The sequence below is a fragment of the Penicillium oxalicum genome, chromosome II (genome assembly GCF_001723175.1).
Source record: "Penicillium oxalicum strain HP7-1 chromosome II, whole genome shotgun sequence".
In the NCBI taxonomy this organism is placed as follows: Eukaryota; Fungi; Ascomycota; class Eurotiomycetes; order Eurotiales; family Aspergillaceae; genus Penicillium; species Penicillium oxalicum.
This window is the reverse complement of record NC_064651.1, coordinates 2724593-2741335: the sequence shown is the minus strand read 5'-3', so window position 1 is coordinate 2741335 and position 16743 is coordinate 2724593. Positions and strand designations below refer to the sequence as shown.

General features: G+C 52.9%; 6 protein-coding genes across 6 annotated transcripts; 2 read left to right on the top strand and 4 right to left on the bottom strand.

Moving 5' to 3' along the window:
* Positions 1-835: 835 nt before the first annotated feature.
* Positions 836-2882, bottom strand: POX_b02835 (ATP-dependent rRNA helicase spb4; the record flags this gene model as incomplete). Its single annotated transcript, XM_050111743.1, has 3 exons — positions 836-1964; positions 2031-2537; positions 2599-2882. The coding sequence occupies 3 exons, from the start codon at positions 2880-2882 to the stop codon at positions 836-838; spliced, it is 1920 nt and encodes a 639-aa protein (XP_049972089.1).
* Positions 2883-3341: 459 nt separating this feature from the next.
* On the top strand, positions 3342-4481 carry POX_b02834 (CTP-dependent diacylglycerol kinase 1; the record flags this gene model as incomplete). Its single annotated transcript, XM_050111742.1, has 1 exon — positions 3342-4481. One exon carries the CDS (start codon positions 3342-3344, stop codon positions 4479-4481), a length of 1140 nt encoding a protein of 379 aa, XP_049972088.1.
* Positions 4482-6812: 2331 nt separating this feature from the next.
* POX_b02833 (uncharacterized protein) lies at positions 6813-11191 on the bottom strand (the record flags this gene model as incomplete). The annotated part of the gene is made up of 5 exons (XM_050111741.1): positions 6813-7084; positions 7145-9646; positions 9705-10689; positions 10824-10931; positions 10994-11191. 5 exons carry the CDS (start codon positions 11189-11191, stop codon positions 6813-6815), a joined length of 4065 nt encoding a protein of 1354 aa, XP_049972087.1.
* A 1263-nt stretch (positions 11192-12454) lies between these two features.
* On the bottom strand, positions 12455-13342 carry POX_b02832 (uncharacterized protein; the record flags this gene model as incomplete). The annotated part of the gene is made up of 1 exon (XM_050111740.1): positions 12455-13342. One exon carries the CDS (start codon positions 13340-13342, stop codon positions 12455-12457), a length of 888 nt encoding a protein of 295 aa, XP_049972086.1.
* Positions 13343-13809: 467 nt separating this feature from the next.
* On the top strand, positions 13810-14794 carry POX_b02831 (40S ribosomal protein S0; the record flags this gene model as incomplete). Its single annotated transcript, XM_050111739.1, has 2 exons — positions 13810-13979; positions 14056-14794. 2 exons carry the CDS (start codon positions 13810-13812, stop codon positions 14792-14794), a joined length of 909 nt encoding a protein of 302 aa, XP_049972085.1.
* A 977-nt stretch (positions 14795-15771) lies between these two features.
* On the bottom strand, positions 15772-16647 carry POX_b02830 (uncharacterized protein; the record flags this gene model as incomplete). The annotated part of the gene is made up of 4 exons (XM_050111738.1): positions 15772-15933; positions 15996-16115; positions 16190-16433; positions 16559-16647. The coding sequence occupies 4 exons, from the start codon at positions 16645-16647 to the stop codon at positions 15772-15774; spliced, it is 615 nt and encodes a 204-aa protein (XP_049972084.1).
* Positions 16648-16743: the final 96 nt, after the last annotated feature.

The window sequence follows — 16743 nt, the reverse complement described above, 5'->3', positions numbered from 1 at the left end:
CTGGCCTGATGGAGTGACAATCTTCTTGACGCCCCGCGAGTTTGGATAGAGCGACGCTCGAGGCAGAGAGCTTTGCTATTGGATTCAGTCCCTCAATCAATGCGTGTGGTCTGCATGGTCAATCTCATTGACCGTATCGATTAGAGTATCGTGCCATGTACACAATAACGGTCGGTTTTGGCTCCGGATCCTCCGGTCCATTTCCAAAAGTGCCCAGATAGACCGACCTTCCGTGGCAAAGCTTGGCCCCCGCTTCTAATGGCACTCTCAGCAAAAGATGGACAGAACAATATTCGGAATCCCATCGGAGAAGTCGGCTTTCCAGTCTCCAGGCAACACGATAAACAAACAAGCGCGAGATCGAGAACATCAAAGTGATCGTGACCGATCTGCGTGTTGCGGCCGTCCGTAGTTGGGGTGCAGACCTGCAGACCTGCAGAGATTCCCGAACTGGACGGTACCTGAACGGTTCCTTGGTTTGCAGTCGTGGAGTCGAGCTTACCTGAGAACGGATCCGTGGTTGCATGACCACCCCCCTATTTCGTGATTTTACCTTGGTGATTTGATCGGCTCTCATTTTTTGTAGATCAAGATCTAGATTACCTTCTGGCCTCGTGGAATTCACGAATGGATCTTGGAAGCGCAGACCATTCCGGATTACTACCCTAGCCGCGCCGAGCGATCACTTCCGGCCGACGTACTTTTGCCTGACTACGACCTTACGAGGAGAGCAGAGCAATCTTCAATTCTGCAATCAGTCCGAAGAAAAAGTAAAGATTGGGTTCGCATCATGTCATTGGTATAGAGTCGAAAATGATCGCAGCGACTGAAGCGGCTAATCAAAGCCTTGGAATTCATCATCTTTGCCATGGGGTTTTGAAGTTTTCGAGGCGGACGCCTGTTCGGCCTGCCGAGCACGGTACTCCCGTTCATGCTTCTGGCGCAATTCCTCCACCATCCGTTTCGTTTCGAGAGCTTTCTGCTTCTCTTCCTCAGGCAGCTGCTCCCATCGTTCTTGTTCCTTTCGCGCTTTCTTGAGCTCCTTGCGCTTCAGTCTCTTCTCACGGTTCTCGGCATTGTGGCTCCAGGCAGAGTTTTCGGTGGCTCGCCGCTTTCGAGAGTCCTCTGGCTCCTGCGTGTCGCCGTGGGTGGCTTCTTCCATGGCCTCTTTGCGTCGTTTCTCTCGTTGCTTGTCCTTGTAGGCATAGTTATCCCAGTCCAGGCTCACGCCCAGGGTTTTGTCGCCGGTAAAATTGCGCAGTTCGGGCATTTTGGGGAGTTTGAGAAGACCCCACGCTTTTCCCAGCGCTTCCCAGTCGAGGTCAGCCACGCGAAAGATACTGGCCGCTTGATGTTTGCTGTAGCTTCGGAGCCAACTGACAAAGGCCTTCTGGCCTTTGTCGTGAAGAGCCCGGTCCTTCAGCATAGCAGTCCGCACCTTTTGCGTCGCAGCAGCCGCTTCTTCATCCCCCGAGGAGCCCGGCAGGCTGTAGGGGGTGACCGGGGTTTTCCGCACCTCCAGGAAGGAAACGTAATCCTCCTCACGCCCCGGATGAAGAAGAACAATACTGAGACCTCGGCGTCCGGCACGTCCGGCCCGTCCGCATCGATGAATGAAAGTCTTGGGATCCGAGGGAGGATCAATTTGCACGACTAGATCCACAGAGGGGATATCGAGTCCACGGGAAGCAACATCGGTGGTGAGGAGAATAGCGGGGGTGGTCGCAGTCGTAAATCGGGTAAAGTTCTTTTGGCGAGCGTTGGCAGGATGCTTTCCATGCAGAGGGACCAGAGTGTATTTGGTCCCAAGAATGATCGGTAGTAGAAGGGCAAGGTAGTCTACGCTCGAGCAGGTGGAGACGAAGAAGATGGTTTTTTGTGGGGTAGGTTGAACTGTGGAGAGGATCTGTTTCAAGACGGAGAATTTGTGTGCCGGAGGAGTCGTCAAGTATGTCATTTGCAGACTATGATGATGATCAGCATGATTGACAATCATTAAAGTGGTTCAAAAGATCGGGGGAATTTTGTACCTAGCAGGAGTCCGCTTATCTTCTGCGCCGGCGCCACCCTTGACCTTGACGGCAACCTTGACGGGATTGCGTAGACCCACGCGAACGATCTGGTCCACAGCTTCACTGATACTGGCGCTGAAAAGACCAGTCCTGCGCTGCTTGGGTAGATGCCGCAATATCCTCTGCAAGTCATCTTTGAAGCCAAGATCCAGCAAACGGTCGGCTTCATCCAACACCAACATCTCAAAGGAGGACTGCGCGCAGTGAACGTGAGGCGAGGAGAGCAATTCCAACAGTCGTCCGGGCGTAGAGACGAGCACGTTCGGAGACTTCTTGAGGAAAGTGCTCAGGTCTTCCGCCGGAGACGTAGATCCGCCCAGTAGGAGTTGTGGGACGACTTTCAAGACCGAGGAGGAGGACTTTGACCGCGGCGCAGCGCCTTCGGGGGGATGGATCGCTGCGGCGGAAGGGGGATGGAATTCAAGTAGCGACAAAAGCACCTGGTGAATTTGGGTCGCAAGTTCTCTGCAGAAAGGTTGGTTAGCACAGCCAGGCATGCGATACTCTGTCGATATGAACGACGAACCTCGTCGGGGAGATGATAATGGCCCCAATGTGATGCTTCTTGATCGGTTCTTCCACGCGCAAAAGCTTTTCCACAACAGGAATGAGAAATGACAGTGTTTTACCACTGCCAGTGACTGCTTCGACGACGACGTCTTTATGCGCCATAAACAGAGGAATGGCCGAGGCCTGGACCGGAGTCATGCGTGTAAATCCCATAGAGGCCACGGCCTCCAGGGTCCATTGTGAGAGTGACGGCGTGAGCGCATCCCACGCTCGAGAAGAAGGGGCGGGCTTCGGTGCCATATTGAATTACTTGAACTGACCAGGAACGACCACACAAAATATCGGCGTCCGCTGTCGCCGATCGCAAGACCGCCGAGACGTGCAGAGCAAAAAAAAATGCATATCCGTTATCGATAAGATATGGATCACGTGTCAGCGGCTCTGGGCGGAAACGGAGCTGATCTATCAGCGCATCTGCTTTTTGCGCTAAGCATAGATCGTTGCGGGATAGTTTGTCCTCTTCGTGTGGTTTGAATCCCTCTCAGAACAGTTGATCCTTTGTGACTGATAATATTCTTCTCCTCACTTCGATCTACAATCATATATATATATGTCCCTTCGCCCAACATACAGTTGCTAAGAGGATCAGCGATCTACTGCGGCAGCACCGACTGCGACAGCGCCCAGTCCTCCATTAGACCTTTTCAGGGCTCTCTCTGGACATCTCCACTGCCCGATTTTCGACTCCGATCGCCTGCAATGGCGAGCTCATCTAGATCTATTCCCGAGACTCCTCGAGTCACATCACCCTCGCCCTCATTGTCTGAAAGCTCCGAGGCACGTGATGGGTATCTTGCGCCGACGACGAGGTCAGCATCTCGCCGACAGCGCATGTCGGGGCTCGCCGAAGCCAGTCCTGCTGCTGAACGATCGCGGAGTCCCCGCGCCTCGACCTCCTCGCCTTCCTCGCCTACATCGCGCAGCCGTCGGCCACCACGTCGATCCAATCCAAACATTCCTGCCTCCCCTCCGGCCACTGACGGCAGCCCTGCCTCCAATGGCTTCCTCTCTCCAAAATTGCCGAATGCTTTGCGCGACATCTCTCGCTCTCCTTCACCACTAGGCTTGATTCCTCTCCACACCCGGTATCGCAGTTTCATTCATCGTCATGAGATTCCTCGGAAACTTTTGCACGTCTCGATCGGGTTCGTGACCCTCCATCTGTATCGGAGTGGCGTCCAGACATCACAGATCACGCCAGTGCTCTTCACCGCGTTAGTACCAATTGCCGCCACGGACTTTTTGCGCCATCGTTCAGAAAAAATCAACCAGCTTTACATCCGGTGCGTCGGTGCGCTGATGCGCGAGACGGAAGTCTCGGGGTACAACGGTGTGATCTGGTACCTCCTTGGCGCATATGTGGTCTTGCGGTTCTTCCCCAAGGACGTCGGCGTGATGGGGGTTCTTCTTCTCAGCTGGTGCGACACTGCAGCCTCGACGTTTGGGCGTCTCTGGGGACGCCACACACCGCAATTGCGTCGAGGGAAGAGTCTGGCGGGGACACTTGCCGCTTGGTTGGTTGGTGTTGTCACCGCGGCCAGTTTCTGGGGCTGGTTTGTTCCCTCCGTGGGCAGCTTCCCCAACGACCCCCCAGACGCGTTCATGTTCACGGGACGCTTGAACTTACTCCCCGATTGTGTTCGCGGCCTTCTCGGATGGGAGACGGGGTCTGCTTCCACTACTATTACCGGCACCCTTGCCCTGGGCGTCATGAGCGCCGTGTCCGGCGTGGTGGCTGCTGGGAGCGAGCTGATCGACCTCTGGGGCTGGGACGATAACCTCACAATCCCCGTCCTCAGCGGAGTCGGTCTCTGGGGCTTCTTGAAGGTTTTCGGTTAAGCTTCCAATTGCCGCTTCGTCCATGAATTTCATCACCACTTTTTTTTTCTGTGTTTCCCCTTTCTTTTACCCCTTCCAGGTTTTTCCGTATTTAATGTCTAAAGAACTGGACAGACGGTTTTTTTTTCGCTATCAAGACTTGCCTCCCGATTGGTGGAATCTCTTTGGACGCCATGTTTTGTCGTAATGCCCTTGTTGGTGCAGACACATGCATTTTCTTCTTTTTTGAGCGGTTTGAAATCAAGAATCCAAGGTTCCAATGTTCTTCCAGTCAATTTCGCTGTATATTTATATGACTCCAATACACAAACACCAACTCCGCTTCTGGCAATCCAGTTCCTTCTCGTTGCAGTCCTAGTCAGGGTGGGCTGGTTGCGCTATTCACTTGACTGTCTCATGCCTGTAAGTCTTATATGGACCATCATGCATTCTTTGCATTGGATCACTTTGCCTCTGAGAATGATGATCCATCTAGTCCACCATGGTATGAGACGTCAACGCACCGACACTCGTAGACGGTTTGTCAAACTCCTTTCCCCTCCTCCTCCGACCTAAGATTTAAGCTCGAAAGTCTCCCTGTTCGTCAAGAAGCTCAGATCTACTCCACCTAACTATTTATTACAGCTCGAAAGGACACCATGACACAAGCACCCATCTACTGTACCTACGGGCCCTTATTTCTTCTACGGAAGCTTATCTGATCCCGCCATGCTTTGCGATGTCTTTGGCCTGGAAATCAACCCACAACTTCGGCCCGCTACCCTTATAGGCTATGAATGCAAGCTATGGGGCATGTATTCAGCTTCCTAGATGCGCCGGGAGAGGTCGTTCATGGAGCTGCATATCATGTCGAGACCGAAGAGCATGGGGAGAGGCAGGCCAGCTATGAAATGAATAGTCAACCGGGCGATCCGTGTCGCATCAACTATACCGACGGGAATGAGCTTGTGGATGACTTTGGTTATGTTTTCAAATTTGATGGCAATGTGAGAGACTTGAGTGATGGTATCTTAAGGTTGATATGAGGACTTGGCTCAGGAGGATGAAGAGGGTACCTAGGTAGCTGGAGAGGTATCAGATGTGAAATGGTCTCATGTAGGCAGGAATCGCTTGGTTTTTGACTCTCGACTCCGTAGTACTAGGTAAGGTTTAGGTACAAGCCTGACCTGAGACATCACTAATGATTAGCTTCCTGAGATCTGATTTTTTTTGAAGCTCGATTCTGTTCGGTATCAAATGCGGATATATCCTGTGACAGGAGATGTCTCACCTTCATTATACATACTCTACTTATGCACTCGACTACGCGAAGGGGAGTGGATCCAATTGATAAACAGGATAATACTTATCAATCATAACCTTGGTTATGTAGTGAGCTAGGGCTAGGCTCTGGCGCGTCGTTGTATTGATAGACCAGCAACTTTGGACACCGAGTTCATTGGAAGAGTCCTCGAGCTGCTCCAAGTTTCAACCATCAACCTTGTTTCTCCCGTGGCCAACCACCTGAGCTCAATGACCTCACGCCAAGTTGCTCTTCTTCTCCTTCTCCTTCCCCTCGCACTGATACCGCCATATCCTTCAGGGGCGTTTCAGAGGCAGTGAAACGACCATGTGGACATCAAGCGCGTGTTCGAATCGCTTAGTACAGTTCACTCTAATTCCACGTCTTGAACCCGACCATCCCTTTGTGATGATGGCAAGCTACATCGGCCAACCTCAATCTATCTCACAACTACAGCTTTCTGCCAGGGACATCGTCACACAGGAGCGCTGTCGTCAGCCCCTGGAGGTCTGGCACGTTTTGCCCCACGGCAGTCCATCCAAAGCCCTGTCTCCAACATGGACGAGAATCCTTCCTGTGGGTATCGGAAGCAGGCTCATGCGAGCTGCACGCGGGGTTTGCTCTTGGTTCATATCCTTCTGAGGTTGTTTTCCTCAGTGTGCCCGTGGACCGACCACCTTTGTTTGTGATTACGACTCCAGATCACGTACTCTCTTTCTCTCTCTCCATCCTTGGCTTCTTCTTAACACCGACGATGGCCTCCTTGGATCCAGGCTACTGAGACTTTTGCACTGAGATCCTCATCAAGAGGAGAGAGACGACTCACTGGTGCCCCAGGAAACACCAGGAAAGGGAATGATGAATGTGAGCTTCGACGTCAAGCGTTTTATTCAAATTCCGCTCTAATAAACAATCAACTTGGCGAAAGGTGGAAAACAGCAAGTCAAAGCCATCCATCGAGATTTTTTCGTGGACCAACGTCCGAGAGCGGATATAACCGAAAGCTTATATTCACCTCCATCTATCACCAGACATCAAACTTGAAAAGCTCACATGCTCATGGGAACCCCAGTTGGATCTGCGCCACAATTCTCGAACAGGTCCTGGAGGTATTGCGCAAAGTCAGTCCCCTTGGGTTGGGATTCTTCGTTGACAATTTTGAGAGAGTTGGAATCGATCCTGAAGTGCTCAATGACTTCTCGACTGGATGGCCACTTCAACCGGTCGAACTGGCCATCAGGTAGTGTCTCGGACAGCCAAGCCACCTCGGCGGCAAGAGGTGCCGTGGAACCTTCTGTCTCGGCCTGTGCTGGGAACACTGCTGGGCGAACGATGAGTCAGTAGATGCCGTGGGCATTCTGGATGGTTCTTGGCAACTCACCCTCAGACTGCAATCTCGGGAGAGATGAGTCGGAGGTCGTGGGTCCCGCCAGGGGCGGGATCTTATCGGCGTGTACGAGGAAGGGGGAGTCGTCCACGGGGAGGGGGCGAGACTGCACCGGGGTGCTGTTCTGGAACGCATCACTGAAGGAGGGCGAGGACATGTCAAGGCCGGCCGGGGTCGACTGATTGCTGGTGGGGAAGCGAGCTGATTCCCGAAGTCGACTGGGTGTCTTTGGCTTGAATTGCTCGGCTTTGTTGCGAGCACGAGTCAATGGAGAAGACCCCTGCTCATCATTGACATTTTCGGTCTCAATGTCGTTCTCCGAGACTAATTTCGAGTGGAGCTTGTTAGCGACGTATCCTGGGAGTTTGTTAGCCATATATCCTGAAAGTGGGCCGTATCTCCGAGCCGGATAATGCGGCACAACAGTGAGCGGAGATGAGCGCCGTCGTCCTGCTGCAAAGCAATCGGGGGTCAGGGACGCGAATTGAAGGGCCAGGTTATATGGAGAACGTCGCAAAGTTGGGGAATAAGGGGAAAGACCCGGCTCGTCGATCCCTGAGTCCGACGAAGCACTTGAGGATGAAGCCCACAGGTCCGTGCCTGGGAAGCCCCGATTCCACGCTGATTCCGCGGGTGGAGATGAAGGCGGCAATCCAGTGGTGAAAAGGCCCTGGGCCAGGGAGACGAGCCGTGATGCAACGTTGTACGGGGAACGCTGGGGAGTAGGGGAAGGCAGAGGAGAGGCAGCCGCCTTCTTGGGTTTCCCTGTGCGCCACGAGAAATAGGAGGATGAGCCAGAGATTTCTGGTGCCTGAGCACCTCGTGGCCGCTTTATCAGACGTGGGGGATTGGGTAGGTCAGGGGATGACATGAGATTGTCATAGGCAGGTGCTTGAGTCTCGCGTTTTCGCTTGAGCACTGATCGAAGTGGGGTGCGGGTGTTTAAAAACCACGCCGCAGATTTTCCAACCGAACAAGCTATGTCTGACACTCGACGTCTTGGGGAGGGTTCGGGGACAAAGAAAGATTCGGGAAGCTTGAACCGTACAACAGGGCGGGAAGAGCTCGACGCAGCGGTTTCTTCACGGTGGGCAAATCGCTGCTCATCAATCTTGTCATTGCGGGTACTATCGCGACATTGTTGTGTCATGATGTGCTGATTCGCCGCTCTCAGATTTGCTTTCATCGCTCCCACCTGCGAAGGCCCAACTGTTTTAAGAGTCTCACCATCTGATGCGAGGGATGAGGAATGAGTCAAGCGCGGGTTGCGCACCGTCCTTCTCATTCGGTGGGTTGAACGAGTTCTCAGCCATGCGACGGCTGTGTCCAAATCGCAATAGGAAAAAGGACGCTCTGGGACAATGACACCACTGACGGTCGTACCTTTGGGAGAGCTTGGAGGATCTTTATTCTTGGTTTTAGACTTTGATCCGTGGAACGCACCAGGCATATTAATTTCGTCATCTGAAGGAGTTTGGGGTGTGGTTTGAGGATCTTTGGTGTTTGAAGGGGAATCTGGATCGCTCATAAGTCGGCTCGAATCGATCGTAGGAAGATCGGGAGGTGCAAAGGTTCCTCGTTTGTTCGGAATGAAACCTGGTTGACGGGCTGGAGGTTGGGTCTGGCGTGACGTTCCTGAGGTATTATGACGGTCTGATTGCCGGGTTCGCTTCTGCTGCTGAGGGTTTTCATCAACGCGACGTTTCTTAGTAGGGGGGGCGAGCTCTTGGGCAGCTTTCGCCGCTTCTTCTTCTGCTTTCTCCACTTGAACCTTCAGCACGTTCCATTCTTCTGGGGTGAAGTCCTCCTCATGTACAGCTAGGTCGTCCTCATCAAGACCAAAGCCACGGTTGCGCTTGCGCGGGTTTGACTCGTTTGCTTTAGGGACAGAGCCAGTAGCCGTCTGACCAGTTATGTCTGAAGTAGGATTTCCTTGTTCACTCTGGCCAGGCCGCTCCGTAGATCTGCGGTGAGGAATGGCCGGACGCAATGAGGTTGTGAATTCGGCAGCAAGTGCCTTGCGCCGGGTGGCTTCTCGGACGGCGGCCTCGGCAATTTTTGCGTCTGCGAGCTCACGATTGCGAGCCTCCCGCTGTTCTCTCTCAATAGCTAAACGAGCAGCTTGCCGGCGTTTGACGAATGAGTGTTGGCTCTCGTAGCCCTGGCCGGATGTTGGCGCATCAGGGTTGAGCAGCGTCCTAGCATCGACAAATGATGTGGCTCGACGTCTTCGTCGAGGCGAGGCGGAAATGGTTGAAGAAGTGCGCGCCTGAATACGACGCGGGGACAGTATATTTGAAATCTTCTCAACAGCTCTCGAAGCAATCGAGACCGTGGGCGCAGGGAATGATGCAGAAACGGCAGCTTGTATGTTTTTTACATCTGCAGTGGCCTCCGGGTCTTCAGCGATTTCATTGCGGTCAGCAGCCGCCTGGGAGATTGGCGGAAAGGATGTGGGGGAATTGCTGGCAGCGACTGTTTCACCAGCATTGGCTACTGTTAGTATAGAATCAGAAGTCAGGAAGGGGAAGCAAGGGCGGAGAGATCGTCATACCGGAATGAGCCTCATCATCGTTTTCTTCGGGATTGAGTCGACTTCTCAGGACCGTCCATCTTCGCGAGACGCCGTTGAAAATCCATCTGCTCCATCCTGGTGAGCCGTTGACAGCCGCCGGAGGTGCGGTAAGAGGCGCAACGGGAGACGCAGCTCTTTCACGCTTTGGGGTCGCAGGAGCAGGGGCGGGAGATTCCGTTCTCGCGACAACTGTTGCGGAAGCATCTACAAATTCCTGCTGTTCAGCAGAGTTAGTTTCGACGGCTTGTCCGCTGTCGGCCTCAGCCTCATTGTGTGAAGAGAGCAGTTCCGGCAGACGGAACAATGTGCGACTGAAACTTTCAGAGCCCTCTGTACGATGGGTACTTGATCGTCGCGAACGAGGGGTACGCGTTCGGCGAATCGGCGAAGCGTTTTGGGGACGAAGGACATGAGACTGCGAGGGTGATGGTAGCTGCGCGGATCCAGATTGCGGGCGAGAGCGAGAGTCTGACTTCCGTTGGAGAGAAAATACTGCACGAAGGGTGGAAATCAGTTCAATGTCGTCCAAGGCAGATTGTGCTGGGGCCATGTTGTCCAAGTTCAAGATGGGTATATTCATGGGCCATCTCAGTGCGGGAATGGGAACGGGAGTAGCAGCGTCCACGAGTAGACCTGTGCTACGGATGTAGAAACGGTAGGCCTCCCGCAGCTGGGTCATCAGCCAGCCAGGTCGGGGGCGACCAAAATCATCAACCAGATTGTAAGTGATCGGGTTCGGGGAGCTACTCTGCTCGCCGGCCTCGGCCGCGGCCGGCGACAGTAGAACGGAGAGGGGACCAGGGGACGGAGCGGGAGACGATGGGGTTTTCGGCGACTCACACCCTGTAGATGTAGGAGCAGTCGTCTCGGGCTCACTGGTTTCAATCGATTGGAGAACAGTTGCGGGGACCTCAACTGACGGAGTCGCAAGACGGGCATCATCTGTCCCATCATCTGCACGGTTCTGCTTGCCACAAAATTGTCAGCACTCAATCATTATAGAAATGACGCCGACTTTAGTAGCTAGACGAAAGGAAAGCGGTCGATCGTTGATCGCACTGCTGTTAGCAGATGTTGCGCAATATTGGAGGATCTCACCGTCTCGATCTGTGGCTGAGAATTTACATCCGAGCTGAGAGCGCTGGCCTCTAGCTGCTCCTCCTGGAGGCCGTCGGCGGATGCGGAAGCAGTCGGTCGTGTCACCTTCTTAAAAATAAAAACATGCCGGTCAGGCAGTGCACTCGGACCTGAATAAGTGAATCACATACCTTTCTTCCGCGGGAAGAGGCCTTGCCGCGGGTCTTGCGGGTCTTCGGCTCGCGAAGAGGCTGGGCAGGCTGTTCTTCTTGTGGTTGAGCAGACACGGAGCGGGTTGTGCGGCGGCGGCGAGGAGCAGGGTCAGGTAGCCCTTGAGCAGCATTCGGGGAGTCTGGCCCGTACGGCTTCGATCGAGTTCGTGGTGGCATTATGGTGACTACTTCCGCCCCTCGCAGGGACTGAAGGGGAGAGAGAGAGAGAGAGAGAGAGAGAGAGAGAAGGCGAGTATGGGCCCAAGAGCACAGAAAGAGGTTGGTGATAAAGGCGAAAAAGGGAGGAAAGAAAGTGAGGGCGGAAATTCTTAGAGAAGTCGAGGACTCTCGCGAGCGGCCAGTGACGTGAGAGAGATGAGAAGGACGAGCGAATCAGGCGCTGTTAATGTTCTCTCATTTCTGTTTGTTTGAGAAGTCGCGTGTGGACACTTGAGACTGTCACTTTTCGTTCGAATGTTTGTGAGGCAGACTAGACGAATGATATTGTCGTGGAGAAGTTGTTTATCTATCGATTGCCTGTGTATCCTGAGATCATGATGGCGACGTGCCAAAAATCATCTCCGCTCGGGGGGCAGAATGTGCCTAGCTCGAGGGCGGTGGGCGATTCATTCTTCTTTTGCGCCTCAGGCTCCCTTCACGCCTTGTAACATCCACCTCTTATCAGAAAGTCAACCACCGCTCTCACGTGATGGGCTGCTCGAGTCCTGAGAATCAATTCAGGGAAAGCAGGCGGTGAGCGTAAAAAGCTATTCGAAAGGTCTTTTGAAGTTTTGACTGATTCATAGCCGAGTCGACGATGAGGAGCCCCAGCTTCGCATGGGTCACTCTTGTCGCTGAACTTTCCTTCGCTCTGCAGAAATTGATAGAAAGTCAACTGCATATACCCTTTCGACTTATTCAATAAGGTATCTCCCTGATGGTATCGAACCTAACGTGGGGTCATTTATATACGTGGTCGCGGTATGCTCTGTCTTATTGTAGTAGAGGCATGGGTTGGTGGATGACACCAGTCAGGTTTAGGGCAGCAGATCAAGGAATATTGGACATCGGAATTTAGGTATGCTCTAAAGACTGGAAAGCGCTTGATTAAGTAAGAGGTTGTAAAGCCATGGAGAAGATCAATGTAGCAGGAGCAATGACATCCTCCGATGTCTCTTGCCCGGTCGCCCCCTTAGACTGCTGCTGAACCATAAACTTTGTTGTACTCGGACGACAAGTTGGCGACCAAGGAGGAATTAGACCTCACAACCTTTTGTCTAAGCAAGGCACAAGTCGGGCCTGATGCTCTGGTTATATTGAATGAAACCAAAGGTGGTTCTTGAAACATGATGGAAAACTTGCTATTTGTACAGTGGCAACTATTGCTAAGAACTAAAACACCCCAGCCAGAACATTATGATAATATCGGCGTATCACGGTCTATAGGGCGATCTCGCCTTTCCACGCGGCATCAGACAATCCCAACGTTTGCATCAGATTCTGCCACCGGGGACCTCCGCGCTCCTTTTCACGAATGTATCGTAGAAGCTTCTGTCGCTTGTGGACCAGGATTTGAAGGTTGCGCCTGTTGTGTTTGTCTTTGTTGGCGCCTTGCAGATGACGGTACAGGTTCATGATCTTGACGGTTAAGATTGCGGCCTGTACTTCAGGAGAACCAGTGTCGACCCCGATCCGAGGAACCTTCTCCGGCTGACCAGACAAAGACGCCTGCAATGCACTCGATGGCTTGGGCGGGAGGTATTGGTCGGTGTTATGTCGCCCGAACTGTTCGATGCACTTTTGCACATTTAGGCGCAAGCGGTCTTTGGTATTGCCATTACTGAGGTTGACAATGCGTTGAATTGCATCCTGTGCATTCTGGTGTTCCTTCTGATGCAGTTCAGCGGCTTCCTTCTCCAATTGAGGGTCGGCAGTATCCCGATCTGGGTTCTGCAAGGGTTCGACCAGATCCTTGGAAAATTGCAATGCGCCACTGAGCTCATCGGCTTTCAGGTAGTAATTCAGACCTGAAATAGCGGTTGAATTTGGAGAGCCGGTCTGGATAGCTTCGATTTCTTGAATGAAAGGAGTGGGCTTGCTCTTGATAGGGTCGCCGAGGGAAGCTTCTCGTTCGGCTTGGAGAACCTTTTGTCGGGAGAGGTTCGCAGTTTTGCGCTGACGCGCTTGTGCGAGCTTGAAGAAGTCAGAGCGCTTCTGGGGCGAGGCAGTCGCTTTTGTAGAAGCGGTCCGTAGAGGTACGGTCTTCGTCGCGTGTGATGTACAGGTAGTCAACGGGCCAAGTCCAAGGAGGCTACCTGCTCGAATCATTGCTGTCAGGTACAGGCGCACTTTTTGATTGATAACGGAGAACAACGATACCTGTAAAGGCCCTCACTTGCGGCTGCATTGGGACACGCGGAGGCATTATTTCGAGTGCTTATCGAATTCCGGTCTTGAGCCGGCCGTGACAACCGCGAAGTTCTGCTGGGCAACCTTTTGCCGGGGAATCGTACCGCCGAGCAGCCGAAAAAGACGCTAGAATGATTTGAGGATGGTGTCTTGTGGCCTCAGGCACAATACAATGAGAGGGTTTCTGCCTGACGGGAAAGGCTAGACATATCCATGACTATCGGTCGCTGCCCTAGCCCTAAGTCTCACAACCCGCAAGCGAAATTCTCCCGGAACGCGGCGTGAAACCTTTCGCGATTCGACTGCGAGCTTCTATTCCCTTTACCTCTACGACAAGAGCCAGACGATTGATCTTTCAAACCTCATCAATCAATCAATCGCCCAAAATGGCCCCCTCTCAGCTCCCCCCGGTTTTCAACCCTACCTCGCAGGACATTGAGATGCTCCTTGCTGCTCAGTGCCACCTTGGTTCCAAGAACCTCCAGGTGCACATGGAGCCTTACCTCTGGAAGACCCGTCCCGATGGTGTTAACGTTATCAACATCGGCAAGACCTGGTATGTAGAGACATGAAACACTTCAGGCCTTGATTTGCGAAGGATGGGATCTAACGCGCCTGTTTGTCTTGCGCAGGGAGAAGATTGTCCTGGCTGCCCGTATCATCGCCGCCATTGACAACCCCGCCGATGTCTGTGTCATCTCCGCTCGTCCCTACGGCCAGCGCGCTGTCCTGAAGTTCGCTACCCACACCGGTGCCACTGCCATTGCTGGTCGCTTCACCCCCGGTAACTTCACCAACTACATCACCCGCTCTTTCAAGGAGCCCCGTCTCATCATCGTGACCGACCCCCGCACCGATGCTCAGGCCATCAAGGAGGCCAGCTACGTCAACATCCCCGTCATTGCCCTTTGCGACTCTGACTCTCCCACCGACTTCGTCGATGTTGCCATCCCCACCAACAACAAGGGTCGCCACGCCATCGGTCTCGTCTGGTGGATGCTTGCCCGTGAGGTCCTCCGCCTCCGTGGTACTCTCGCTACCCGTGAGACTGAGTGGGACGCCGTTGTCGATCTCTACTTCTACCGCGACCCTGAGGCCGAGGAGAACAAGGAGATCGCTGACGAGACCAAGGTCGCCAGCGCTGAGGAGGTTGGTGCCGGTGCCATCGAGTCCGGCTTTGCTGGTGAGAACTGGGACGCTTCCGCCCCTGGTGCTGGCAACCCCGGCACTGCTTTCGCTGCTGCCTCCGCTGCTGTCGGTGCTACCTCCTGGGAGGCTGACGGTGCCGACTGGGCTGCCAGCTCTGCCCCCCAGGGCGAGTGGGCTGCTGAGTCTCAGCCCGCCGCTGCCTCTGGCGAGGCCAAGTGGTAAATCCACTTAGGTAGAGACTAGGGGAGGCGTCTACGGGGAAATTTCGGTCATGGGTCTTCAGCCACGCCGAGCTATTGTAACATTTGCCTAATGTTCTACCCAGGACGTTATGGAAGAGGGGGAAGGCTCTTGTCTGGCTCATCAGTTTCAGCTCCATTGGCAACAATGGGACAACCCCACCTCGTGCGAAAAAAATACCCCGACCTGTCTATCCTAGTTTCTGTCAAAATGTCCAAAAAGCGTGAAACTGAAAAAAAGCAGAAGAAAATCGAGCTCTCACCGGGAATCTTTCAATCCTTTTGCATCAGTGGCTTCAGGCCTTGTCTTTATCCAGCACAACCCTTCTTCTGATCTTCACAGTTTGTCACATCGGGGAGGAATAGCGATGACAACCATTGACCTGGCGCTTATGAGGGAAAGAGATCCAGTGACTTGACGTCACTGGGGGAAAGCCCTGTGCTGTCAATCAAACAAGGTGGACTTAATCGTTGCCTTGGTTTCTCCTTGTATGTATATTCTAGTATTTGAAACGAAGGTTGTGCTCGGTTATTTGATGGTCTTGTAGTTGAATAGATAATCTCTCAGGGTGCTCGGTATGTAACAGGTCGGTGCGACTCTACCGAAAGGAGGTATATGCACCACTAGGTTTCATCCCATCAACATGGGGCTGGGCATGCTGCGAGCGCCGCACTACATCTGCTACTGAAGGATCCCTGGCATCTCCGTACCTACATGTACCTGAACTAGGTTGAAGCGCGAAATGAGGATGCATTGGGTATTGCACGTGCAATGATGCGTCAAAAGATCTTGACTGTCATTATGTATCTCATAGATAAGGGTTCATGACTTTCTTTGACGATTCTCGACTACATGGACAATTCGTTTGCAACCTACCTGAGGTAGGTGCCAGAACCACTTGAAATTGGATAAGATAATTGGATTTGTTTGTTCATGGTTCGCATTTGAATTGGTGATCTCTATAGAATTGTGCAGCCTCCGGCACTTTGCCCACCCTTGTCGGTGGTCGTCATGCCAGCAAGCCTTGCCAGATCCTCAAATGTCTCTGCGAGTAGCTCACCCGTCATGGCTGAACATTCTGCATATCTGTCACATCGCAACTCCTGGGCGATCCGATATGTCTAACGAATTCTCGTTAACACGCTGCTAGCAAATTTTTGGTGGATTGTCCGTGGGTTCTTACTTCTTGTGGATATATGATATCCGGTCCTTCTTTGCGAAGGTCACGTTTCAATCCAAGCATCAATACCGGAATTCGCTCACCTTGGCCATGCTGGAAGTAGCGAATAATATCGTGGCGCCACTGGTACATGCTGTCGTTAATCCAGGAAGATGCTATATCGAGAGGATCCAGGATAAGTATGGGTGCCCACTCACTGCTTTCAGGCCATTCAGTGTTTCTCGATTCGAGATGTCAAAGGCCAAGACAACCACATCGGGGCGGAGGCTTGTCCAGTGCTGATTAGGATTGGAAGTATCATAGGCCTCTAGTGTGAATTTTTTCTTTGAGAAGCGTATATCAAAGGTGAATGGCTGATCGCTGTCCCGTAGCATTTCAAATTGGGGGGCATGCCCAGTCCCAGACTGGGATGGCATCATTCGTTTGCCATTTTTCAAGCGTCTGATTCACGAAATCTCATCTCGATTAGGGAAGTTCAATCTTGACCCGTACATTTGTTTATAGATCGGGTGGGGAAAAGCCGATGGCCTCGAAGCCTGAGTCAAGCAGTCAGATTGGGGACTCACGATAGAAATGTGGATTTGCCGCATCCAGAGTCGCCCAGAATCAGCAGGGTGACCGTCGTTTCGGTGTCTAACCCTCCTTCATCGGCCATCTTGAGTAGAAAGAGACTACCGCTGCCAGTGGGAAGTGTAGGTGGTGGATGACATCGTCAGATCTGCCGTAGTGACCCGAATGCTGTGATCAATCC